The 26942-nt window shown below is 49.9% G+C and overlaps 4 protein-coding genes across 4 annotated transcripts; 3 read left to right on the top strand and 1 right to left on the bottom strand.

The window, feature by feature from the left end:
* Positions 1 to 19: 19 nt before the first annotated feature.
* Positions 20 to 4003, bottom strand: EMH_0093900 (SAG family member; the record flags this gene model as incomplete). The annotated part of the gene is made up of 11 exons (XM_013494908.1): positions 20 to 127; positions 320 to 516; positions 811 to 896; positions 1213 to 1428; positions 1674 to 1777; positions 1980 to 2176; positions 2292 to 2353; positions 2599 to 2787; positions 2885 to 3003; positions 3137 to 3303; positions 3862 to 4003. 11 exons carry the CDS (start codon positions 4001 to 4003, stop codon positions 20 to 22), a joined length of 1587 nt encoding a protein of 528 aa, XP_013350362.1.
* Positions 4004 to 5037: 1034 nt separating this feature from the next.
* EMH_0093790 (uncharacterized protein) lies at positions 5038 to 6291 on the top strand (the record flags this gene model as incomplete). The annotated part of the gene is made up of 1 exon (XM_013494907.1): positions 5038 to 6291. One exon carries the CDS (start codon positions 5038 to 5040, stop codon positions 6289 to 6291), a length of 1254 nt encoding a protein of 417 aa, XP_013350361.1.
* A 4269-nt stretch (positions 6292 to 10560) lies between these two features.
* EMH_0093680 (SAG family member) lies at positions 10561 to 14597 on the top strand (the record flags this gene model as incomplete). The annotated part of the gene is made up of 12 exons (XM_013494906.1): positions 10561 to 10650; positions 10777 to 10898; positions 11012 to 11197; positions 11423 to 11484; positions 11602 to 11798; positions 12032 to 12138; positions 12385 to 12612; positions 12913 to 13001; positions 13242 to 13429; positions 13620 to 13717; positions 13935 to 14129; positions 14477 to 14597. The coding sequence occupies 12 exons, from the start codon at positions 10561 to 10563 to the stop codon at positions 14595 to 14597; spliced, it is 1683 nt and encodes a 560-aa protein (XP_013350360.1).
* A 9046-nt stretch (positions 14598 to 23643) lies between these two features.
* On the top strand, positions 23644 to 26184 carry EMH_0093570 (uncharacterized protein; the record flags this gene model as incomplete). The annotated part of the gene is made up of 1 exon (XM_013494905.1): positions 23644 to 26184. One exon carries the CDS (start codon positions 23644 to 23646, stop codon positions 26182 to 26184), a length of 2541 nt encoding a protein of 846 aa, XP_013350359.1.
* Between the last annotated feature and the right edge of the window lie 758 nt (positions 26185 to 26942).

The following is a 26942-nucleotide window of genomic DNA, read 5'->3' as shown; positions in this document are numbered from 1 at the left end:
GAAAAGTTTCAGCTGGAATTCAACCCCACCTGAACTTGTCATAGCCCTTTTTCCAAGCCTTGACAGCTTCGGAGCAAGATGCGTCGCTGCCATAGTAGTACATCAGGCTGCGTTTTGAATTGGAATCCTGAGGAAAGATAAAATAGGCATTGCATGCACAGTTGAATTTCGGCACATCTTCTACAGTATCGCCCTCTGAAGTCTCTTGCTACCCAACGGAAGACAGAAGCGATATGTTGCTCGGCAAGTGTTTCTGTGCGTTCTTAATACTCAGCGAATTGTTCAAAATAATTCAAAGTGCAAGAAAGCTGAGGCGCACCAAGATCTGAGCATTGTCATCCGCAAGGGCGGAGCAGGTCAAGCCCGTCGGGAAGTCCACAGAGTCCACAGAGTCGGATTCTGTCGAATCTTTCGCTCCTTCTTCAGCAGCTGGTTTCTCGGCAAGGAAGGGTTTCAGGCCAAGGGCTTCTTGAGTGCGGAATTCATTTATTTCTTCGAGGCAGTTATCATCTTCATCTGGTTTATAACATCATTGGCAGTACCGCACATCGCAGTTGCGCCTGCTTAATAGTAGCATTCTACTGCCGTCCTTCAGACACTAAGTGGTGCTTTCTGAAGACACCGCGTTAACCAACACCAAGGTAAAACTGCGCTTCTCTACGGAATATCTTGCTTCAACACCCAGTCAGCACCTGCCATCGTCGCATAGAATTTTGTCCGCTGCGGCGCATAGGTGGCGGCTCCATACCGCGTTTTGCGAGTTCAGCCTCCTTGTCATCACTCTCGTCACCTTCTCCNGCGGCTCCATACCGCGTTTTGCGAGTTCAGCCTCCTTGTCATCACTCTCGTCACCTTCTCCGTTCTGGAGAGCCAAAATCTTATTCCATGTATCTTCACTGCATACATACAAAACGTCACATCGCTCTACCGCATGGGTGCCTGCATGATTGTGCATGAGGCCAGTGCTCTCTACTCGTAGACAGACTCAACATATTTATCAACCATTTGCCGGATCAGAATGTGGGTGTGTAGTACAACTGCTCCGATAGCACGTATCGTCGTGCACGCCGGAACACCGAGAACCACAACTGTGGATCCAAAGAAGTCGGGTCGCTTGGAGTTCTTAAATTTATGTTGACAGCATCAAAGGTATACAAACAAGGGTGCAACTTGTTTTCTAGTAGACTTTATCCAGCAAGCGTCAACGCTCACCTGATGGGTTCGTGATTTTCCACCAAGGTCGGCTCTGACAGGAAGCAGATCAGAGCGGAATTGTCACAGCCCGTAGCGTCATAGCACCTCATCTCGCGGGCATCATCAACCATGAGGGAAGCGAAGCCCGCCACTGCGTTGTCGTAGTATATTGTGCCGTCAATTCCTTCAGTGCGTGTGGGCTTCATGAGAGTAAAAGCCGGCGGGACGTCGGTGCTGCAAGCAACGGTAGGCACCAACCATCTAGCGATGAGAGCTTGTGTGGATTCGGAAAGTTGCTGGTGTATATAGCTGAAACAAAAGTGGCTCTCCGCTTGCCGCATTGCAAGTGGCATTCACAGAGTTTTCGTTTACACGTTCTCCTCATGAGTCAACATGTTCGTGGATTGTACACTTCTGCGCCATGGGTCAGATTCTGATATTCTGAAATCGTTCTCTGCTGGTGAGGGATGTGCGCTGACCCAAGCTTAGTGAATCCGCCCTTCCAGAATTCGACTGCTTCTTCCGCTGTTGGGGGTTTGTCCCCTTGTTTAATAGCGTAGATAAGAGTGTATTCATCTCCAACCTGCTCATTGATTGCAGCAGCACGCGTCGCCCACTCCATCAAGATGATACTGTGAAGCTTTAAAGAGAGCCACAGAGCTGACTCGGGCCTTTGTTGCCCTGGTTTCATGTTTTGCTTGCGGTGTACATGGGTGGGGGGTGTGGGGTTTAGATTGGCTTCGTAGACTCCCCTGCGAGGCGTTGTTGTCGGAGTAAAAGCTTACATTTGGATGGATTTTTGAATCCTTTATATCTTCACACTTCAGGTTATACAATGCATTCTCATAAGCGGTGGCATCGCCAATCGCATTTCTCCTCTTCATGTTCTTCGTGTCCACTGGACCAGTGAATTCGGGAAGGCCCAGCCCCTTCACGGTACGCACAGCATTGACGGCTTCCAAGCAGTTTTTGTGGCCATCACCTGCCAACGAAGCCAGAACGACACATTTTCTCAACAGCGGGATCCACAGTCCACCTTATTCGGGCTGCCTGCTACTTTTTGTATTATAGATATCAACGATGCAAGCTTGGCCCACCGTGAGCCTCCAGTGTGGGCTTCAAGCCTTTGCTTGCCTCAACCTTATGCCACATCTGGCGACTGCAGAAATTTAACGGACACACGGTTAATGTGGTACAGTTGCTAAACCCCCTCGTGCTTGATTGCTTTACGGGCATTTGAATTGAAGAAACAAAACTTTTATCGTTGTTTAGCCCGCGTGCTCGGGTGCTTGATCGCGCTGCAGGTTCGTATTTCAACTCGCAGAAAGCGTTCCCTAGAAATCTTTTCCTACTATCATACACTCTCGCCAAGGGAAGCTGCCCTATAAGGTGCTTTTGACTCACGTAATTGGATGGCTCCCTTCAGTTATGCTTGAGGGCTTGATATAGCATACAATGCTTCCCTCGTCACAACCTGTCGGAGTGCCGCAGTAAATAATCTCCGGTTTTTCGCTCAACAAGCTGACAAAGGCTACAGCATTCGGGTCGGTGTATGGTTCTCCGCTTTCCTTGAACACTCCAGGGTATTCACCCCTAAAAGGACACCCAGAAGTCATGACGTGCTGTGACGTGTCGTGATACAACCATGCCTAGGCCACGCAAAATACCGTCGTCGTTTTGTTGTGCTTACGAGAAGACTGAATATCCTTCTTTCCATTGTTGAACGGCTTCCTCACAGGTCATTGCGGTCCGTAGGGCTTCAGGTGACCGTGTGGCCGAAATGACAAATGCTTTATCTTCGTCATCCCCCTGAAAGAAGCCGCCCCAACCAGTCTACTTTACTTCCTTATTTTTGGGCCCAAATTGAAGGAAAGGCGAGAATGCCTCCTACTCACTGGATTTGAAGAACCTCTAAGGCCACGGGGTCTATTGCTTGGCTTACAATTATGTTTGTAAAATCCCCGGACTTGAGATTTTCGCATGTCGTCGAAAGGAAGCTTGCAATATCCGTATCTGGCTCTCCCTCTTCGTTTGCTATGTATTCTTTTGCATTGGGATCCACTTCCTTCCGAAACTTGTTTATTTCAACCGTGCAGTGTTGGGCGTCTGCTGAGTGCAGCCGCAGTAGTCGAAACCCACAATACAGTTATGCTTCTCTATTACATCCGGTTGCTGTGCAAGTTGGGATGATATACTGTTTCTTGAACGATTGTTGCCACTGTATATGAGAGGTATAGTCGTTTAGGGCAGTGGCTTGGAGTGTCTGACGTTGTTATCAGCATTTCTATTTGCGTACAGCCTGGCTCCTGAGGTTCAAGCGAACGCTTAACAGTTGTCTACAGTGTTTTGCATTCATCTAAAGGATTTTCAGGTATGGTGTCACATGGAACTGCCTTGCAACAGAGGCTACAGCAGTGAGTTCAACAACCAACGCAAGAATCTGCTTCCTTTGCGCACCCGGCCCTTGTGCCGGGGTGCCCCTGGACGTCTCGAGTTCGGAAAAAAGCCTCGAGCTACTAATATGCTTTGAGCAACTTGAGTCGATTACAGCTTACAGGGGTACTCGGTTAAGATCGAGGACTCTCGCTACAACGGTTGTACAGCTATCCCTGGACGACTTAGGAAACGTGCAGTGGCAGCTTCTCTACGGGGCTCGTTGCAGCCTACCTAGCTCAGTCAGCCCCGTTACATTGGCAATGGAGCGAAGCTTTTGGAATGTTGCTCTGCCTTGACCGATGGCATCAGCAAAGCTCCCTTGAGCAATTGCGGATGCGACCGCCAGTGCGGCGAAGGTACAAAACGATTTCATTTTTTGGATGATGAAAACTCCTTGTGCTGTTAGCACTGGCCAAATGATATTGGCTTTAAAATCTGTGTGAGCTTTTTAATTTGGAATTGAGGAAGCAGCCGCCGCACCCACGTGGCGCCGACTCGGGGCCCGCACAGCCGATTAAGCGGCCTAGGCGCAGCTGCACCGACAGACTCCATGTATACTGCGTTTCACAATAGTGACTTGAACGTATTTAACTAAACAATTACTAAAGAATTCGATAATTAGCCCCCCTTGGTCTGTCTTGTCTTAGGAGCCCCCCGCTGCAGATTGGTACCCATTTCGTACTGCGCTGCAGCCCGGTGACCCCTGGCTCGATGATGCAACACAATACCTTAGGAGGCTAAGCCCTCATATGTATGAACATATTGAGTGTAATTTCTCTAAAAAAGCCTAAAACAAATGTAACATGATAAGGAATGGACCTTTCGGCCTCAAAATCGGCCAACTGCCACTCTCTGGCTGCGGCTAAGTGCCGGAGCGCATGCACTGCAAAGACGACAGGCGTTTCAGGAGTATCAGGCTGTGGAACTCATCATCCTTTACATAGTTTGCTGGCTTACCAATTCGCTTGTACAACTTAGTTTGGTTTGCATTCCCAAGAGAGCACAAGCTTGCAGGGCGTTTCAGACCGGTGGCACATGCAGCCTCGCAGCCTTGCAAGTTTCTGATTGCTAGCGGTGCCCTGGCGTGCCTCAAGAAGACGCCAGGCATTCAGCAGCACGCGCATCTAGGAGGATTAGCAATACAGCCTTCACTGCGCCCCATTTCCCCCCAACCCTGCTTGGGAGGCCCCCAGAGGTATTCCTGCCTCCAGGGGAGAACACCCACCGCAGCAGCATGTTCCTCAACATCTTCCTCCAGATGTTTCCTCTTGTTGTTACTAGAATAGGTGCCCCCGATACATTTTGCGGCCTTCGCCGGTGCTACCCTCTGGGGCACTGAGTCCGCATGCTTTGTCGTCTCTCCAGGGGTGCAGGAACGGAGGTGAAGAGACTTCATATCTTGCAAGGATGCCTGAAGTCGCTCCACAGCCACAACGTTCTTCATTCTGTTCTGCAGATGGCTGTGAAGCCCCCGGTATGGGGAGCTGCAGTGGTTCTCCAACTGAGGTAGCAGCAACAGCAGCAGCTGGCTTGGACGCTAAGTCCCGAGCAGCAACGTGTTTTGCGCGTTCTTCTATTCTGCAGCTGCAGCGGCAGTACCCTGCAGCATTTGCTGCTATTGCTTCTGCGGCTGCGTCGCCAGGCCAGCTGCAGCTTCTGCAGGATCCGTTGTGGCTGACGGCCATGGGTGCTGTGCATGCATGGGAACACAACACAAACATCGAATCGCGATGCAATAGAGAAGCAGAAAAATTGTCTGCTGCAGCAGAGGAAGGAAGCACTATTGCTGCTGCTATTCGTGATGCGGCTAAGAGGGTGGGAGAAGAAGACCCGTTGGTACGGCTGCATGCGGCTGCCCTGTTGGGTGAAGCAGCAGCTCTGCTGCAGTCCCTTGGTGAGGGTATAGCTGCTTCTTCACTGCATTCGTCTGCAGCGGGACAGACTTCAACATCATCAGCGTCAGAGAATAATCAATGCCTTGCTGCAGCAGCAGAGCGTGCTGCCAATGCACTGGAGCTGTGGCACCTCCGGCTGATGGCGCTGCCGGTTAGTGTTAGTTTAGTTAGCTTAGGATCCCGGGGGGCGACACCATGGAAGCCACGGCCTTGCAGCGCTTTGTCTGGTGTTGCTGCAGCACCGCTGCTGCAGCTGCCTACAGCTACGGACGAGCTGCTGCTGTTGCATCAGCAGGTCCGCATGGTTCTTACGTTTTTAGCGTCTATCGATGCAGGCGCACTCGAGAAGGCCCAGCCACTTCATCTCCGCTGTATGCACGCATTACAACAGGCAGAGCAGCTATTGTTGCAACTGACGCTGCCCGCGATGACGGCGAAAGCAGGAGCAGGAGGAGCACCAGAAGCAGCGGCAGAAACAACAACAGAACCAGCAGCAACAGCAGCGGCGGCAGCAGATACTGCAGCCGCTGTGCCGGCTCCTCAGACCTGCAATGCTGCTGCTCTGCCGCCCCCCATCTCCTCGTCACCGAGGCCGCATGACGGAGACATGAATTGGCAACTTTCGTTACGAACCCACGAAGCACTGGCAGCAGCAAGTGAGCAGAAGACCAGTCAAACTGCGTCTGCATACACTGCAGAGCAGGGCAGCGGTTATGCTATGGGTCGGGAAAGAGTAAGATGCATTGCTTGGACACCTCTGCTCTGAATTAGTTCTACGTTTATCACTTTTGATGGTTTCTCTCTTCGGTGCTATTTTTGCAGGTCTAAGTAAAGCTTGGAGCACTGGTGCAAGGGTACAGCATCCGCAGCAGGAGATGCTGTATTCATGCTTAAAGCCGCTGACACTACCTCTTGGCCATCTATTGTGGAGTTTGCGGTCCGTAGGAAAGAAACAGACTACACAAGAACTATTGCTTTCTCGTGGACTTTTCCTTCCTACAGTCAGCCCGTACTGGAGAAGTGAATTCATGAATTGCACTGCTAATGTTTCAACACGATCAGCGGTGGAAAGCAACTTCTTACTGAAACATGCAGCGAAGTTGCACGCTTTACTGACATCCTCACTAAGGCCTGAGTTGGCATTACGCTGAGGTTAAATAAATTACTTAAATCAGAATTCCTAAAAGGCATAATGAACCGCTGTAGTTCACGGTTCAGAACTTCAATAGTTTTTTGTTGCGAAAGCAACTGCATCATGTACATTTTCGCCTCAGCATGAGACGAAGTCATTCATGATGACGTAATTTGGTGAATAGGATGACGACGAATTCATTGATTCTGGAGGTAGATACACCGCAGAGAGGGGGTAAAAAGTCCCATCGATGCACAACATAGGAGTACTCAGGCGACCGACAAAAAAGATCGTAGTTTGGCATCTATTTGGTAGGGGGCAGTGGCTGTTTGAGTTTCTGTATGCCTCTGATTAGAGTTGTATTTATGAAAGACAGCATAGGAAAATGAAAGCCAATTGACAAATAGAACATCTGAACAAGAGCTGAACTGCTGCTTCTTAAAGGAACCTTGTCGCGGTGGCTGACAATCTCAGCCACCATATGCAACTCCTGTATCTGCAGCTCCGCCAGTAGTACCCTCAGAGTTATGCATGCAGGCTAAACAGAAAGTGCAGTGAAAATCCTTTAGAATATTCACCTATCTACGGGTTTGTTGCCATTGAAAATGCGTAGAGCTACAGAAACGCGTATCTGGCTCGGTAATGCCTCCGCAAGTACAAGCACAGCTTTGTGGCGCTTGTTGCTCACTATAGGTGCAGCTTAAGTAGTAGGGGAAGTGAGGCCGCGCGGGCGGCAGTAGCAGCATGGGACCCCCCAGAGGCAAGCTGCCTGTATAGGTTCTGTAAAGATACGAATATAGATTAAGATTAAAGCCGCGGGACAACGAACTCAAGCCCCAGGCATTCCCATGATCACGCTGTGCCAAAAGGATCGCATTTCCGCTTGGCATACCCGTTCCCGGTTCAGTATCTCGGGACAACTGTGGAAGACGAATACCGCATAACAGAAACTATTAATTGTTGCTAATTCCTGCATTTACGTCTGCTGCCGCGTTTGGTCCTGCAAACAAAGCCAGCTTCGAAATCTACTGCTTTGTGCAGACTTGGTCGGCGATTTCGCCTTACTGTGCGAGTTTCGCAACCTGCGGAGTCACATCAGTTGGGAATTTTCGCGCGTAGCGTTTTAGAGCTAACTCTTCTGCCCAAAACAAATGTCTTTAACAACAGCCTTGCCCCAAGAACAGGCGAGAGTTTACTGAACTAGGGCAAAAGAAGAGATGCAAAAGCATTTTCTGCTCAGCGATCAAAAAACTGGCCACAACATTCGCTGCGCCAACAAATACGTGGGGTTACTTTTTGTTGCTGCTATTCTTTCAGGGGGCCCTCCTAGAGCGTCGCTGAAGCCTGAGCGTTTGAGGCCTTCTTGTCTCCTTGCTGTACATATTATAGATAAACGGGATATATCCTAGGTTTGTTCCTAACCAGGTCCTCAGAATGCCTAGACAGAATATGGTTTCACTCTGTTGTACTCAGGTCTTTCTGCGAAAGCCCCTCACGACTATATGAATTCAGTGCCATGCTGGCAACCACTAGTAGCACCAGCTGCTCCCTCGCTTAACTAAGGAGAAGCTAACATTAAACTTGCAATCCCTGTTTCACCAAAAGAAATCTATTGAAAATTTTATGCCGAATGCGTTGCCTTAATAAATCGTTGCACCCGTTAAGTAGTGAAAGTTTCTCTTAGTCTCGATGCTTAGTGCAGCAGAGGTATCTCTTGTACCGCTTGCTTTCCTGCTTTTGGTGTTGTTGCTTTAAGCCTGTGCAGCATCGACCATGTCCAAATACTTTGGCTGCCTCCGTTAATCACTCATCAGCAGCCACGGCAACAAGCTCTGGCGGGCTCCCCCCCGCTGCTCGCCCGCGTTATCGTTGCATTTATTCTAGATTTCCTGGAGTTGCTCGTAGCTGTCGGTTGATGTTGCAGGATCAAAGCCAATCAATATTCTTGTAGAGGCTGTGGTGCACTTTAATTTGCACGTGTTTGGTATATAAAGCCGATGTTATACTTTTGGAGGGAACGAGCTCGGTAAAGCGACACCAGAAATGCAGGGGTGCCCCTATACGGAGGGTGTAGTGCGTGAGCCCTACAAGGTATTCGTTGCGTTATATTTGTAGTGTAACGCTAGAATATGAATAGAATAATTATATATATGTAAACCTTGAATGGAATACTTTATTTATGTATTATCGGACAGAATGGTAACAGAATACCGACAGGTTGTTGTAGCGGACCATATCTCGGCATCCTTAAGCGTTATGCTTGCCGATGGCGACCGGCCGCAGGGTGCCCTGTGAACGGGCGTTGGGCTGCGGCCAGAACTTTGTTTTTCTATGTTTCTCGAAAGTGTTGTTGCATATGAACCATTGTTTATATTTCCTCTTTGGGTGTTGGCTCACCTTATTTGATCGAGTACTCGGCAGGTTAATTATGACGACCCTCCACGGGTGACGCTTGTACGACCATTGTTTCCTATGGTATGCGATATTCACAGTTGAAGTAAAAGGAGCAAACCGGTGGTTAATTATTTCACTTGAGAATCATATTATGCAAGTAATATATATATATATATGTATATATTACCTCTCATTGACTGCGTACTCTCCAGTAGACCCGAAGGTGCCTTGCTGAAGCCCAGGCCATTTGAGACGGTATGGAATATATGGAAGCACGGGAAGACAACGGGCGCAATGTGCGGCGACCTGCTACAGAACATGCAGCCACGACTTGGCTTGTGGCTTTCTTTTGAAGCCTGGTATGTATGGGGCAGCGAAACAACCTGCGCATACTGAGCATGACTCTGGCGAAACCTTGTCTCTCTGCTGCCTACTGAGTATGGCTTTGGCGCCGCACCGACTCGTTCGATTTGGTCTCTCTGTTCCACCTTCCGAGATAGATGTTTGAGCTTGGACTAAAGGGTTCAGGGCCTAGGGCACAGGGGATGCCGACCTGCCCGTCGCAGCCGGGGTCACTTCTCCATCCACAAGTGCGGAGACTCGAAAGGCACCCAGCCCATTACTAAGATAGCAAGACTCGGATATTATTCTCATATCATTTATAAATAATGCAATTATTTAATACAATTTTTCCGAACAACTTACTGACAGTATGTGCTACTTGCGTGCAAGTTAAGGGACAGGGTTGTCCCCGACCCAGTGACCCGGGGAACGAGTCGGGTGACTGACACTCATCGAAGCTGCAAAACCATTCTTGCCTGAAAGAGACATAAAACTATTTGCTTTTGCTTAAATTAGCGCTTTCAATCATTGAACGTTGCAACGGGGAATCGGCGACCGCGCGCAGGTGCGTTTGTGCGGAAATCGCTGCATCGACAATGGGTCCCGGGCTCAGCACCGGCGGAGCTGGCCAGACGCTGCGACCAATTCCAAGCAAAAAAAAAAACCAAACACATTTTATACATGCTTCATGTATATTAGTTTTGGAAAGCACTGCCAATTTCAGTCATTCCTGCAATGAAAGCGCTCTGCACTTGTGCCGCATTTGCGGTGGCAACCGCATTTGCGCACGGGAACTTTGTTGATGCTCTCAATAAAGACTCCCAGTCGTACCCAACTATGCGCTCCGAGAATCCAACTAACTTAACTGAGGCAGGTAAGATGCAATTATCATTGGGGAAAAATCCTGAATTGCCTGACTGAAACGCTGCAAGCAGCACATGACGGCCAGGGGCGGCTGGGAATGCCACAAACAGTAGTTCCAAACGCCAAGCAAACGTTCTAGGCTCATATTTCTAATTTTGAATGTGAATTAAGGTGAGATAAGAGCAAACTTAGCGTTGCCTACCTTGGGTGCCTCCATATTCCTCAGGCGGCGGCACACAGTGCACGGCAGAAATCAACGCATGGCGCAAAACCATTGATTCTGCAGCCGCAGAATACTCGCCCATGTCAGATGGAACGGCCAGTGACGACCTTGGAACATTTCTCACCGCCACTACTTGCGCTAACCTCAAGTCTGGGGAATACAACCACATCGTAGGTCCACCCGCAAAGTTGACGCCTTAAACACGGGGCGAGTGCTGTCTGCTCGTTAACGATGGATGCTGGTAAGTTGCCGCCTACATACGGAGGAATCTAAATATGTGTAGTGGCACTGCCTAGGTCGATAACTCTGGCAAGAAGTTCGTTATCTCGGCCACAAAGTCAGAGTCCTTCAGAAGGTCGGAAGATATCACCTGTGCTGAAGCTCTTGAAGAATGGAAAAAGGGCTTTGAACTCTTCGAGTAAGTTCACGTTGGGGCAAATATCTTGTGCAACGCCTGTGTACACCAAAGACCATGGCGGTGGAGCATGAGGAGGGCGCATGGCGACCCAAGCTATTTGTATGACTGTTCAGAGAATTCCCTTCAGTGTATCAAGAACAACAAGAGCCGTACAATAACCCAAATGCTGTTGGGCTTGTCAGCCTGCTGAGCGATACCGCACAGGTAATTCGCTGTGGACTTACAACCGGCTGTACAGATAAAGTATTTGTGTGCTACTTCAAGCCTGCTGGCTTCGACGTGGAGCAGTTGCCTGTGAGGTAAGCTCCAGTAAAACGATTTTTCCAGGCCTTTCGTGGCTCGAATGTGGAGTGACCAGGTAGCATTAAATGGGAATATTGTGCTGCAGGAGCCACCACAAGTGTGCATACTGCTACACACCCAAACACGACATATGAAACCATAGATATTAGCTTTAAGTTTTGTCAGAGGGGTCGAGAAGTCGACACTGCATCTATTCGCCCGTGTGTGTGACATGAATACAGCCGCAAGATGTGGCACAAGCTTGAGGCGAGCCACAAGAAGAAGCCTACACTGAAGGGTCACGGTAGGACGAACTTGCTGCAGCAAGGATGCCTGGCTAAGATAGAATAGGTGCAAGTCGGAGCGTAGTACACTAGGAAGTCATTGTATAGTGATGGCCTAATTCGTGCTTTTTTTGTAGAAGATGAGCACGAAGATTGCTTGACGGCAGTCAACGACGTGCGTACGGTTGCGGGGTTAGACCTACCCAAATTTGTGGCCCCGCATAAAGGCAAATCACTCCGAAAGAAAAGATCAATAGTAAAGGGGACCAACTACGAGGAAGCTTTGTACAACCTGACTTGCGAGGAGATAGAGCAGTCCAAAATCGACCCAACGGTGTGTTTGGTCTCCTCATATTCTGTCATTACTGCAAGTTGCGAGCGTTCTAAGTTTTCCCCAAATTCAATCAAACCTTGTATAATCCACTTTTCGGCTTTACATGTGAAACCCCTCCAGTTAAAATATTGGACACTTGCCAGATGGAGGGGGAATTTGTCCCCCTATTATTAAAGCAGCTTACTCTCATGCGTCGGAAATAAACGCTGCAAAATGTTCCAATATGTGGGCAGGTAGCAGAGGATTACACTCTCATCTACGCCGTTGGTGACGAGAGTGGAACTGCCCCCACCGCTGCACAAGCAGTTGAGGTCTGGAAGACTGGATTCAGCAAACTGGGGTGAGCACAGTGCGACATCAGTGCGCAGTCAACGCAACATTATCAGACACTTATGCCCTTTGCACAGCATCCCATTAGGTAATGCATCATACCGTGGAGTGAATGCGTAGGCACAAACCGTAACGACTTTATTCGTTTCCGTGACTACTGGGCAGCCATGTTTGTACCACCATTTAAATCAACGCCGCAGCAAATCCCTGCTTCCCGTCAATTCTGACAATTGTCTGTCCGTTACGTTGCCTCCAGCACTGACCTTCCGCCAGCCTTCAAAAAGAGAGTGCTTGCTCGTTCTGAAGTCGACAAGGAAGAGATCACAGGCGAAATATATTACGACAACGTAGTTGCCGGTTTCGCGTCCCTTATGGCCGACGGAGAACGTGAAATGCTCTGCTACAATGCTACTGGCTGCAAAAAATCTGCACTTATCTGCTTCATTACGGAGGCAACCCTGGTAGAAGAGGAGGAACCAATCAGGTGAGATCTGAAGTTTGCAGAAGGCACAGTGGGACATACGCACATCTTCTCGTCATTACAGTTGACCGATACATTTGTTTGTTAAACGTCTTAAATAGTGTGACTGATCGGGGTTGGAGTAGCCGTCGCCATGTCCGTTAGTTCTTCTCATGCCCAAGCACCGTCTGTAGTACCTAGCTCTTTTCCTTGCTCCCAAGCGTGCTGAACCGTTCGGTGCCGTGCACGCCTGAGTCGAAGCGACAACACAAGTAAACGTCCATTATGTCGGTAGAAAGATGCTGCTGTTTGCCGTTTGAATAGCGAAACAACATGGAACAAGATTTTGGCCCTCGCCGAAGACAGCGGGGACAACGGCGCTACTGACGGGGAGATCAAATTCACGAAGCTCGGTATGGAGGAACCACAAGTATAGCAAAACATAGACGTGCCCGCACGCCAGTGAACAGTGCTGGATATACTTTTATGGTTTCTCGGAAGATTAGTTCGTATAGTTTGCCAGCCTTGATCGGCCGGTGGCGCACGCTGTACTCGTAGCAGAGAGGGAGATCTGCCTGAGGGAAAGCAACGAGACAATCCTCATAATTCTAATGCAACTGCATGGTGCATCATTGCTCACTGTGTCACACCAGGTGAAAAGGAAAACTGCCTCACAGAAATCAACGAATTCCGCACCCAAGACAACCTTGGCCTGAACGCATTCGTTGCCGAGAAGTCCGCAACCGAAGAAGAGCCGAAAGAAGTGGCAGAAGCCGAACTCGACGAGCTTCTGAAAGGTTTGACATGCTCCACCCTCAAGAGTGGAAAGGCCACCATCTTGGTATGTCTCAGGGCAACCTCTCTGTCAAACGCTGATGCATATGTAGTGCCTTAGGAAACCACGAAAGTCATCACCAAGTTCCAGAGCACTTGCGTTGTCTGTTGGGCTCCAATATACCACCAAGAAAGATACCAGGAAAGTTATACAAAATTTCTATTGTTCATGCAATGATTACATTATTTGTTCGCAGTCCACCGACACAAAACGTAGCTTGATCTACCACTCTGGCACGAGCGCCACCTGCTCCGATGCCGTCGATGCCTGGAAGAAGGGCTATGAAAAGTTCAGGTGGGTTTGATTCACTTCCAGGAGTTTTATTGTTGACATATGTCAATCAATGCATTGCTTCTTTAGCGTCAGTAGTGGAGAGTCTGAAGCAGCAGTAGGCAATTTCATAGCTCTGCTTGCCCATATCTTGAAACTGATCCGACCTTGTCGGTGTTTCTCATGTGTTCAAACCATAATGCTGATCCCGTATTCGAGGTATGCTTGTGTTTCTCATCAGTGATGTGGACATCCCACCAAAATACACTGCTGATGAAGAACTATACAAAACAGGAGCTGCAACAAACTTCATCTCACTCGTCAGCGAGGGAGAAGAGACCGTTGCAACCTGCTACTCCGTTACTGGCTGCTCTGAGAAGGGCTTGGCTTGCGTGCTGGACCCCGCCGTCTTCGAAAAGGACAAATCACCCATCACGTCAGCATTCTCACTCCTGTCATGAGCAGCACAGTTGGTGATTCATTATGTATAATGTAAAACATATTTCTACATTAGTTATTATATATATATATACATATATATATATATACATATATACATATATATATATATATATATATATATATATATATATATATATATATATATATATATATATATGCATATATAAATACATTCCAGCACGGCAACCACACTTTAACGCAGACAAATGTAGCGCTTGCAGTTTTGCATCTTTATGCCCAAAAATCCAAAATGTTGCGTGACAGCCGGGAAAATTGGGTTGACATGACCGACACTTTTGTTGTGAATACAATTGTATTCAGGGAAGAGACCTGGACAAAGGTTGCAGCTGTTCTTAGCAGCGGAGTTGGCGCCGCCTCCGCTTATGGTGCCCTCCTGAGCAGCGCTTTCGTCGTTGTCGGCCTCTTCGCCCTCAACTTCTAAGCGTTGTCAACGCTGAGCTGAGCTGAGTCATAACCGGCCCATATACACTCTGTCATGTGGGCCAGGTGAGAGTCCGTAGGATTTGTTTGCCAGCCTAGTCATCCAATTAAAACATTTTGAACTGACACAACTCATCAGATGGGTATGGTTTTAGAAACGTGTCCTCCATTGCTATACAGCGTCTGCGAGATATTGCGCCGTCTCGAATCACTGCAGTCTATATCGCCTTAGAGCCGGCAACTCGGCGAATTCGTGCAAAGTATTAGCATTTATATTGTTTATTAGCACGGTTGGGCGTTAGAAGGATGTTTTGCAGCTCCCCAGAACGACCTAGGAAGGGCACATGAGATTTCTCTCTTACTGATAATAGCAGCATGAGTACATAACGAGCTGACCAAGTGTCTACTGTTCTGAAGTTTCACTCTAAAGGCCTCTCGAAATCGCTAGCTTAGCGTGCAGGGCTATGCCTCTACACTTATACAAGGTATTCGCATATTCTCCAGGCAGCGTAGCTGGTAGTGATGGCGAGAAACACGAGCACTAAGAGGCAACAAACATGCCTCTGTAATTGAAAAAGTAGAGATGAAGCTGTTGGCGATTTGGGCATCGAACAGCTGGGAAACGAAATGAGGCAGAATCGAACCAAAGGATACTATGGGGACGAGGTGGTGTGCTCTATACTTTAAGGGCTAACTCATATATGAACTAACCGCACAGCATAATAATTTGCAATAAGTCTTTAGAACAAACGTTGAAATTGAGGCTTAATCTCCCGTTATCATTTCATCGCATTCGAATCTCGCGAGATCTCATGAACGTTTCTGAAATTTCACCATCCGTACCTTCAGTAACTCTATTCTGCTATTACTCTTTGGTACCAACGAGCTGAAGACGAACGCTCTTTTCTGTTTATCTGCTTATATCTCTACGTACATATATCCAGTATAACAACCTGGACACAGCAGTGAAATATCCTAATGGTAGAGAACCAATAATTGTAAACATCAGCCTTAAAGACGATCTCAACAGCATTTCGAGTCTCCGTGCATGAATGTGTATCGTATGAAAGAGGAAGGTTTTGGCCCAACATAAACATGACGACCCGCTCGTACGCCGTATATATAAAAACAACAGGATCGAGGAAGTCTTATCATGAACCAGTATTTATTGCTTGCCTGCATCACTGGCCTCTAGCCTGATATTCCTGCAACAACTTGTGTGGTGTTTCCTTTCAAGGAAAGTATTCACAAGAACCAAGTGCCCTTGGCTGCATCATGAGGCAACGGCTGTAAGCAGAGGTAGCTCCAATGCAGCACGTTTCATACACTAGCATGAATATTATTTTATCAAAATGATTCGATAAGAAATTCAACTTTACGCTACAACTGAGATCATTGTTGCTTACGGTGCGTAATCGATACACGAAAGTACGTGAATAAAGTTTATGTTCGGGTGCACGGGCTCGGAAAGCGCGAATAGAAGGAGGTAAAATTGGAAAAAGTATTGTCTGAATGCATTCAAATATTCATTCAAATGCAAAACATTTTCATTTCGTTTGAAAATGTATACAAGCTCTTTGGGGTATCGATACGTTCCATCGACACTGACTTGATTTCGGCAGCATCATCTATCTGTATCAGTGGTAAAAATAAGGCAGATATTATGCAAAACTATTAGACACGACCGATAAACATAATTAAATCATCAGTATTCCTCTTTCTATACTTGGCTCGGCGTTGCCGTCAGCTGCATTTTCAAGTTTCCCTACCAAGCTGGGCGCCACGCCTTGTGACTGGCTCGACACTTGTTCACGTTTTCATGGTAGCTGCGCAGTGGCACTCCTTCACTCTCGTTTTTTAGGAGGTTGCGATGCCCAATCTAAAAAGTGGCTGTTAACCCAATTAGGCGACATGGAGTGCCACAGATGACCAATGGTCAGGTCACTGAGACGATCCCGTCACGGCATGAGTCGGCAGCAGCATCACTACGGCACAGCAGCATCCGTGGGTGCCGTTTGTTTCTCTCCCTTCTTAGTCCTCTTATGTGTTCTTTATTACCCTCGACAGAGCCCGCAAGGGCGTACTCATTCGTACGGAGAGGGAGGGGGCGCCGTAGCAATAGCATTGTCTGTGCGAGTTGGTTCTGTGTATTCCTACTTGTGCGCAGGCTGACAACCTAGGGCCAAGTGAATTCTAAAGAGTAATTGATAGTGTTAGTGAATGGAGCAAATGCTGATCATCTGTTGTATGCGCATGCGGAGTTCCGTTGCAGCATGAGTTGTTGTAGTGCACTAGCACTACAATGTACGACCGAAGACGACTAGTGGACAAAAACGAAAGGGAATTTATAATTACGTGTAAAATTAGAATTAAGTTAATCTAAGTGTAGAGCGAAAATGGTTAGTCGAGGTAAGCCTACTCCTCCATAGGGGCAGAGTCACTATAGTACGCGGGCCTGTGACAGTGCCGCGGCCGCTACGCCGGCATCCCCTTGCGGTTCTAGGATCTAACGACCGATCGCCCAGCGAAGGGGCGGGGCACGGTCAGAGGGTTTTTGACTAGAGAATTACGATTTTTCCTCTAATATTTGTCCACAGTATTGCCGTTACTGCTATTTCCTAACACTAGTTACGCAGATCCTTCTCTTAATAGTCGCGAACGGGCTGTTAGATTGGTTGCGTACGCGGTGCAAAGGTGCGACAGTGTATTACAGTTGTAGTGGGGTGTATAACGAGGTTCCTCAGTCTAATCCGAGGGCCGTCACGACCTGCAATCGAGTGGAAATGCTATTAAGATAAGCATTTCCAGGAACAGCGTCTAGCCTCCTCTCTCATCACAAGGAGGCCCGGAACCGTCAGCTGGAGATCCTAAGGCCGGGGAGAAGAGGCGGCCTGTGCTGAGTTGCAGCGTATAAAGGCTGTTTTTTGGCCTTAATCAGGGACAGAAGACAGCTGCAGTGTAGGTAAATACTTAAGACGTTACTTTCCCCAAAACAGCTGGCCTCCTTGCCCTGTCCTCAGCCGTCCTGTGCGTCGACCTCAGGCCTGCGGGTTGCGGGGAGGAGGCAGACTGAGGTGGGGTTGCAGCGCACATCGCTGGGGCTGGTAATCCAAGCCAGCTTCACGCGTGTACACAAGGATGCTTCAAGGAAGTTTCCTTTGATGCATGCGTTACCTCTGAATGTACTTGTAGAACGTTTGCATTTGCTTACGCGCAACCTACCAAGGCAAGTGAATGTTCCTGTGCTAACTGTAGGCAGACCATGCTACATCTGCCCCTCCATCGGCGGAAAGCGCACGTCCTGCCTCGCCGATGTCCATATAGAATGCGGTAGATCTGCGCTGTCTCTGATGCTACTCGTGCTGCCGGCCCCGTTGCCGTACAACCATCCCGTCCCTGGCATCCAGGGCTGCTGCTGTGCGGCGACAAGAGCATCTTGCCCTTCTACCGCTGCTTGAGGTTTGTTACTGCTTAAGCGGCTGCTTCTGGTGCCTATGCTGCTCGAACGGCTGCTCCTGGTGCTTCCGGTGCTGCTGCCGCTGCTCGCTGCCCCTTCAGGTAAGTGCCGGCAGTTGCTAGTAGAGACCAACAGATAGAGGTAGAGAGTAGGCCGGAAAGGCCCAATCAGCAGCCTGTCGGAGGATTCCCCGAGCTGCTGTTGCTGCGGCGAGCGCTGCCGGTCCTGCTGCAGGGGAAGCGGGAGCGACAGTCACCACGTTCTTGTCTCCGCAACACAGCGCATCCCGGAAGGCCTGTATGGAACTGATGTGCTCCGGAAAGGCAGAGCCTTTGCTTAAATGTAGCCACCACTGCCGTTCATCAGCTTCTAATAAGGAGGAGGCCAAGAGTAACTGTAAATTTTCTGGGGCATTTCGTAGGCGGTGGTACAAGTTTAGGGAACTACGGAGCTCCTCTAAGGCCTCTCCGTTCCGGAACCCACCGTATGGCTTAGGACGGAACACCTGGAGACATTGCTCCTGAATTGTTTCTGGCAAGAATTCATTTTACCCAGCGTTGGATGCCGAAATAGTGAAGGGGTATTGACGGTCTGAGGCCTCACCAATCAAAATGCACCTCCGTGAGTGGATCATAATCAATCTTCATTTTGCTGAAAGGAAACAGCTGAAATTGGAGGAGAGTTTGTGTAAGCAACTAAACGATATTTTATAAGGGGGTTCGATTTTGTTTTGTTTTATTTTTTGTTTGCTGTTTTTTTTTCCAGCAATGGTTGATGCCACGCGCGTGGAAGAGAGGCACAAGGCGGCGTTCGCATTCGCAAGCTGGCGTGTACCTGTACGCCCTTTAGTCCCGTGAATGCACCTGCTGAACTGCAGCAGCAGGACAGCCACGACTTCTTGGGGCCAATGACTGAGGGGTGGATGGCAGTATACATGGACGATCTGCTTGTGTTCAGCCGAAATGTGCAGGAGGGCTTGCAGCACCTCAGGCGGGAATCGCAACTACTACGCGCGAAGCAGTGGTTTCTGAAGGCACAGAAGTGTTCGTTTTTCATGCAAGCAATCAACGTCTTATGAGTTCGTGTCTCTGTATCAGGGGTTGAACCAGATCTGGCTAGGATAGATTCAGAGATGACCGCTACCGCTGTACACGCAGATGGGCGTTCAGAAGTTCCTCGGGCTCGCCCCATACTATCGCACTTTCATTCCTCGATTCGATCGCATTTTTGCCCCTCTAAATGACATCCTTTAGGAGAACAAGCAGTTTATTTGGATAGAGAACGAGGATGAAGCCGCCCGCATCTGACATCATCCCCAGTACTCGCGCTCCCTGATTTCGATAGACCCTTTTTCCTCACAACCGTTGGCAGCGAGACCGCAGGCGGGGTTATGCTCTTTCAGCAGACTAACGACTCGAAAATGCACCAAATAGTTGCTTGCCACTCGCACCATTTCACAGGTAGGGAACAACAGTATCCGGTACGGGAAGAGCTATAAGCGGTCAGGTGGAGTGTGAAAAAGCGCCGACATTACCTGCATGGCAGGCATTTTAGTGTCCAAACCGATCGTCAATCTGTGAGACACCCGACCAAGAGTTTTCAAGACTGCGATATAGAAAGAGTTGTTTGGTGGCTCTCCCGGCTCACGCAGTACGACTTCACTGTCACGTATATCAAGGGTATCACCAACGTGGTCGCCGACGCATTCTCCAGATGCTGTAGAGGTCAGCCACAATGCTCTGCGACAGCTCTCGTCTGTGGCAATTGTCGTTTTATCTCCAAACTGCCTTCTTCTTATTCCCTAGATACTCATACGGCTGCGGTCCTAGCTAAGTTCAACAATGGGGGACGGGCCAAGCACTGCAGCACCGATTGCTACCTTTTGTGTTACCAAATGAAGTGTAGTGTTCGTATATTCTACGTACCAGCCCGGCTTCGCACTGACGTTTTGTGCAAAGTGCATGACCATGCTGTAGCAGGCCATGGCGGGGTCAATACAACGACGGAGCGTGTTGCCAGGCCCTTCTGCTGCCCTCGGATGCGCCCATCAGTCGATGAAAACGCCCTCTCCTGCCCGAACTGCCAGTAGCAAAAGCTGCGGAACATCCTCAAAAGCGGACTCCTGCAAAGCGTGCCTATTCGCGAAAGGATGTGAACGGATATTTGAATGGATTTCATCGTGGGGTTACCAGGCTTCAGAGGCCATTATAGCATCTATGTCGTGGTGGATCGGCTTAGCGCACACGCTGCACTCTCATTTTACTCCCTGCTCGAGCGAAATCATAGCGGAAGGAGTGGCTCAGCCATTCATTCATCATGTGCGGAAGTCGACGGGGTCTCGACGAGATTAGTTACCGACAGGGATCCGAAGTTCCTTAGCGCGTTCTGGCGCAGCCTCATGCAACGGCTCAGCATTAACCACAACATGACCACCGCCAACCATCCGGAGGCAGATGTTCAGGCCGAAAGAACTAACCGCACGCTGGTGCAGTATTTGCGACTTTACGACCAACAGAACTCATTTAACTGGTTTGGGTTTCTTGCTTGTGCAGAATGGGTTTATAATACTACAGTGCCGTCGCCCACTCACTGCTCGCCGGCGACCCTCGTCTACACAGAAACTCCACTAGCTGACACGACGCTAGATCGCGCTGTTGGACGCCAGCCCCGAATTACCGCCGCCTCTGACTTCCTCACACAGCTTGCAGTTGAGCGGGAATGCATGAGAAAGGCACAAGGACGCCGAGCCAGAAACTACGACAAAAGACGTTCAGCAGTTGCTTTCAACAGAAATGCATTGGTTCTAGTGGATTCAGATGCCCTCCGTAAAGCGCAGGAGGACGAACAACCCCAAAAGTTTGCAACATGATGGGTTGGACCGCTTTCTGCCGCTCTCCGATCAATGCATTAGCCTACATCTTGGACTTACCCTCATCGCGGAGATGCCATCACACCATTAACGTCGGTTTCTTGAAACCATTTCGGGAAGCTCGACGGTTCTCTAGAATCCCTGTACCCTCCATGGATGGCCTCTCGCGGGGACGTCGCTGCTGTTTCCCCACCAGAGTGGGAGAGACGGGTTAGCACTCGCAGAAGCTATAGGAAATGCGAGTACTATGTAAAATTGCCAGGCACCCATGAACCTGAGTGGGGTTCGGAAGATCGCTTACGGGAAGCAGTCCATCGGGCTCTTCTGGCCCCCCCGCAGACATCGTTGGCGTCGGCCCCCCCGCCGGCAGATGGTTAGGGGACCCAGGCCCTTGACCTGCCTCCTCAGTGTCTTACCCCTCCCCTGGCTTGGCCTCACCCCCCAGCACCCTGGAGGAACTGTGGCTGTCCCGTTCCCTCATGTTTTCCATTATGTCTTACCTTCACACTAATCTACCTTTACCAGTGGAAGCAACGCGAAAGCTGCGCGTTGACTACCACTTCCGCTTCCGCCGTAGCAAGACAGGCAGCGCCCGCCGCAACAACAGCAGCTGGGCAAGTCCCCTGACAGGCTGCTGACTGGGCCTTCTCGGCGTATTATCTTCCATTGCTCATCGACGCGTATCACGACGCTCCAGTATTTCAGCGCGGGAGCAGAAGACGCACATGAACGGGCAGCGCGAGGCACAGCAGCGCGAACCTCGACAGCATCACCGGCAGCTGCAGGCAACGGCCCAGACCTGCCATCTCGCCTTCAGTCGGCACATCGACAGACGGGGACGTGTGTTTTTCGTCGGACGGAGGGGCACATGTAGCATGGCTTGTAGTGGTCAGCTGGTTCTGCTGTTACTACGAGTATACCATATGACAACCCTACGGGGTTCATACTCTACATCTTTGCACTAAACAAGGCCGATCCATACTATAAGGACCCACATACTCAAATTATCATCTGAAAAACATATTCGAGTCTCTTCGTCTTAAAAAGGAAATCTCTAGAATGGTTAATATCCTGTCTGACTCTGCGTTGAATCAGCGTCTGAACCGCAGCGTCTGTCTTGTAGGCAGCCACGTTGGTGTGGCTGCTCAGCCATCCTGGTTTGGTTACCTTAACATTCTATCTAAAGTAATACAACTTGTCTCTGTAAGTATTGTGTTTTTTCTCTTACAGCTAACTAGGTCTGTGAACGTTCCACTTGAGCTCCATTGTAGTGCCTTTCCACTACATGGGCTGCTACAGGAAACTTCACTTGGCCTTGGTAAGTTGAGTGTAAACACACGCAAACGTTCTATAAGTGTATTCAGAGGTAAAGCATGCATCAAAAGAAACTTTGTTGAAACTTCCTCGTGTACACGCGTGAGGCTGGCTTGTATTTCCAGTCGCAGCGAGGTGCGCTGCAACCCCATTTCAGACTGCCTCCTCCCCGCAACACCCAGGCCTGGGCTCAACGCCCATGACGTCTGAAGACAGGGGAAACTGGTCAGCTGGTTTTGGGGAAACTCTGACTCTAAGTGTTTACCTACAGTGCAGCTCGCTTCTCTCCTAGATAAAGGCAAGAGAGCAAGCGTCATAGCATGGCTCTGGCTGCAAGACCGAAGCCAACAAAAATGCAGAAACTTCTACAAAAAAACTCTGGAATTGTGGGAATAACTGGATGTTAAAGTTTAAAAGTAGTTTTAAAATATTTCTCTTGAACAAGTTGACCGGAATTTGCAAAAAATATTCAGGTTTCACTGAGATTCATATTTCATGTTTCTGGGCGTTGGGTGGCGTGCAGAAGTAAAGAATATGAATCTGAGTTCAGACAAATTAAATTTATATTTAATAAACAATTATATTATAAATTCGATAAAGAAAACAAACAAAATAAAACATAAATAAACCCAGAGCTAGCGAGCTGCTGATGCCTGGGGCCTTTCTGCTGCTGCTGCTGCTGCTGCTGCTGCTGCTGCGCCCGCCGCGGCATGAACGGCTGTCGCTAGCCCGCGGTAAGCTGCAGCAGTTTAGGTGTCTAGAGCTGCCTCATATTTTTGAATATGAATAAAGTTCTTTATTATATTGTTTTATTTTTATATTCTTCTTAGTTGACGTTATACAGCGAAGGAGTTGTGTTTATATGAAACAAGCTCAAGTCACGGTCTGTATGTTATATCGCTACCTCTCGATCAGCAAGGAAGCGGCTGCAACAACAACCTGTATCTTCTTTCTATTTTTTCTTCTCTGGCTCAGATATTCTGTATAATATATATTTATTTTATGTATTGTGTTTTATATTTCATGTGGGAATACACTTCTGTCTTATAAACTTTCTTTTTCTTCTTTCTTCTGCTCTCGTCGTCTTCACCGCCGCGGGGCTGGCTGGTGGTGTTGCTGCAGCAGTTCAGGTTTATAAGAGAGAGAAAGCAGTAGAAATTCTTATGACTTCTGTTTATATCATAGGAATAAACATCTACTGCAACTCTTTGAGGTGTATATACACCTCCTGCAGCGTCATCGATACGCTGCAACCATTCAACTACTGCTGCCGTCGGCGGGTACAGTGAGTACACGCAGCAGCAGCAGCAGCAGCAGCAACTCCTGCTGCACCAGCCAGACAGCAGCAACAGCAACAGCAACAGCAGCAGCAACAGCAGCAGCAGCAGCAGCAGCAGCAGCAGCAACATGGATCTTCTTGATGCCCTCGTTGGGCCCCCAAAGGTCGACACCGGGGGCTTCCTAGGACATCCCTCGCGGCCTTCGTCTATCGATGAGAGGAGGAGGCGGCTAGCGCAGCAGCAGCAGCAGCAGCAGCAGCAGCAGCAGCAACAGCAGCAGCTGCAGCAACAGTTGCAGCAACAGTTGCGGCGTCAGCAACAGCGGCTGTTGCAAGAGCAACAGCAGCAGCAACAGCAACAAGAGGCCGAAGCACGTCGGCGTGAAGAAGAGCAGCAGCAACTCCTGCAGCAGCAGCAGCAGCAGCTGCAGCAAGAGAGGCAGCAAGTACTGAAACAGCTAAGAACAGCAGGAAGGAGTGTAATCGTAGATAGACAGGCGCAGAAGCAAGTGCAGGCACTCAGTAAGCGGCTGCTGGAGCTGGAGAAGCAGCAGCAGCAGCTGCAAGAGGGAAAGCCACTCGACAGCGACAGCAGCAGCAGCAGCAGCAGCAGTAACAACTGCAGCAGCAGCAGCAGCAACAGCAGCAACAACGCATTGTGCAACAGCGTCAGCAGCGAACCAAGTACATGCGCAAGCACCACAAGCAGCACCTGCAGCGTCAACGACAGCAGCAGCAGCAACAGCAGCAACAGCAGCAGCAGCAGCAGCCAGCAGGAGTCTGGGCGGGAGAGTGTTCACGCTGCGCTGCAGCAGCAGCTGCAGAAGCGGCAGCAGGAGCTGCTGCTGCAGCGGCAGCAGCTAGAGGAGGATGAGCAGCGAATGAGAAAGCAAGGAAGGCCCCCCAAAGCAGCAGCAGCAGCAGCAGCAGCAGCAGCAGCATTTAGAATGCCTGTAGCCAACCGCGCGGGATCGTCGATCCCACGTAGCTTGGGGGGTAGCAGCAGCTCAGGCAGCAGCAACAGGAGCAGCAGCCTGCAACGCAGCAGCAGCAGCAGCAGCAGCAGCAGCAGTGGCAGCGTGCGGTCCAAGACAAAGTCTCGGCAGGTGCATCCATTTTTTTTGAGCAGGAGCAGCAGCAACAGCAGCACATGCAGCAGCAGCAGCAGCAGCAGCAGCAGCAACAGCAGCAGCATCGTTGTAATGAGGAGCGAAGACGGAACAAAAATAATAAAACATATCTGCAGCAAGCCCAGCAGCAGCAGCAACCCAGACGTTCGTTTGCTGCGGGAGAGGCCCGAGGGCTTTGACCGCGGCGATACATCTATTTCTTGTGAAACACTCAAAGCAGCAACAGCAGCAGCAGCAGCAGCAGCAGCAGCAGCAGCAGCAGCAACAGCTGGACCATCAGCAAGGGCTGCACCTTATTGTGCAGCAGCAGCAACACCTACCAAAAACAACAGCAACACCAGAACCAACACCAGCAGCAGCAGCAGCAGCAGCAACAGCAGCAGCAGCAGCAGCAGCAGCAGCATCGATCTGGCGAAGGGGGTAGAGCCATGGAACCCCAGGAATTATGCGCAGCAGCAACTGCAGCAGCAGCAGCTGCAGCAGCAGCAGCAGCAGAAACTGCAGCAGCAACTGCAGCAGCAGCAGCGGCAACTGTCGCCGAGAGGGGAAAGGCTTTGGTCGCACTCTGAATCTCCGACGCCCCCCCGCGAGCAGCAGCAGCAGCAGCAGCAGCAGCAGCAGCAGCAGCAGCAGCAGCAGCAGCAGCGGAAGTCTCCGAGTTCTTCTAGTCCTGCAGCAGCGGCAGCAGCAGCAGCAGCAAAACCCAAGATCAGCAGCACCATAGCAGGCAACAAGCAGGCGCTGCTTCGTCATCGTCAACGGCAGCTGCTGATGCAGAAGCTGCTGCGAGAGAAGGAGCAGCAAGAGTTGCTGCTGCAGCAGCAGCAGCAACAGCAGCAGCAGCAACAGGGAAAGAAGGTCCTGGCGTTCCAGCCTTCTCGGGCTATGCCGCAGCCTCCTCCTGCTGCACCGCAGCAGCAGAAATTACAGCAGCAGCAGCAGCAGCAGCAGGAGCAGCAGCAGAAGCAGCAGCAGCAGCAGCAGCAGCAGCGGGGTTTCTTACCCTCCCCCAGCGCGCGTCTATCTTTCTCTGTGCCTGTTGGCTCTCGTTCCCGCCAGCTGCTGCGGCAGCGTCAGCTGCTGCAGCCGGGTTCTGTGTCCCAGCAGCAGCAGCAGCAGCTGCAGCAGCAGCAGCAGCAGCAGAAGCAGCAGAGACAGAAGCATCTGCTGCAGCAGCAAAGGAGACAGCAAGAAGATAGAAGCTGCAGCGAAGATGAATGGGGGGACGATGACTCCGACTTATCTTCCTTTATAGCTGACGACGACGAGGAGGAGCAGCAAAGCAGCAGCAGCAGCAGCAGCAGCAGCAGCAGCAGCAGCAGCAGCAGCAGCAAGAGAAAAGCAGAACCTGAATGGAGAAGAGAAATGAGAGCTGTTACTGGCTACGATCCTGGGGTGTATGCGCAGCTCGATTTGGGGGAGTGTATAGAAAGCAGCTTCACGCAGCAGCAGCAGGAAGAAAAGAGAAGCAAACAACTAGCAGAGGAGGAAGACAGGAGAGAGCTGCTGCTGCTGCAGCAAAAGAAAAGAAGGGGCTGAGCAACAGAACCACCACCAGCAGCAGCAGCAGCAGTAGGAGCAGCAGCAGTAGGAGCAGCAGCAGCAGCAGTAGTAGTAGGAGCAGCAGCAGCAACGCGGGAGAAAACGCAGACTGCAAAGAGCTGCTTCTGCTGCTGCTGCTGCTGCTGCAGCAGCTGCTGCTGCAAAAGATAAAAAAGGATATGATTAACAGCAGCAACAGCAGCAGCAACAGCAGCAGAAACAGCAGCAGCAGCAGAAATAGAGCGGGAGAAATCCTGGTTGAGAAACGGCATAGGCGGGAGTTGCTGCAGCAGCAGTAGCAGCAGCAGCAGCAGCAGCAGCAGCAGCAGTAGCAGCAGCAGAAGCAGCAGCAGCGAGTTTGTTGCTGCTAATGCAGCAATAGTAAATGCAGCAGATATTTTTTTGTTGCTTCTATCACCAGCAGCAGCAGCAGCAGCAGCAACAGCAGCCGCAGCAGCAGCAGCAGCAGCAGCAGCAGCTAGCGGCCAGCAGCCGTCTAAGCGTCTGTTCTTGCTGCTGCACTTTCTTTGTTATTTCAAGAGCACGAATGAAGCAGCAGCAGCAGCAGCAGTTGCTGCTGCTGTTGCTGCTCCCGTGCTGCTTCTGTTGCTGCTGCTGCAGCAGCAGCAGCAGCAGCAACAGAAGCAAAAACAAACTCTAATTCTCAACAAACTGAAAATAAACAATTTTTTGTTTCTATGAAAATAAAGACAAAAGCCGCCGCTTTTGCTGCGGGCGGTGCAGCAGCAGCAGCA

This window comes from Eimeria mitis, genomic scaffold (genome assembly GCF_000499745.2).
Source record: "Eimeria mitis Houghton genomic scaffold, Emh_scaff133, whole genome shotgun sequence".
Classification (NCBI taxonomy): domain Eukaryota; phylum Apicomplexa; class Conoidasida; order Eucoccidiorida; family Eimeriidae; genus Eimeria; species Eimeria mitis.
Note: the sequence above shows the minus strand (reverse complement) of the source record. Positions and strands in the feature narration are given on the sequence as shown.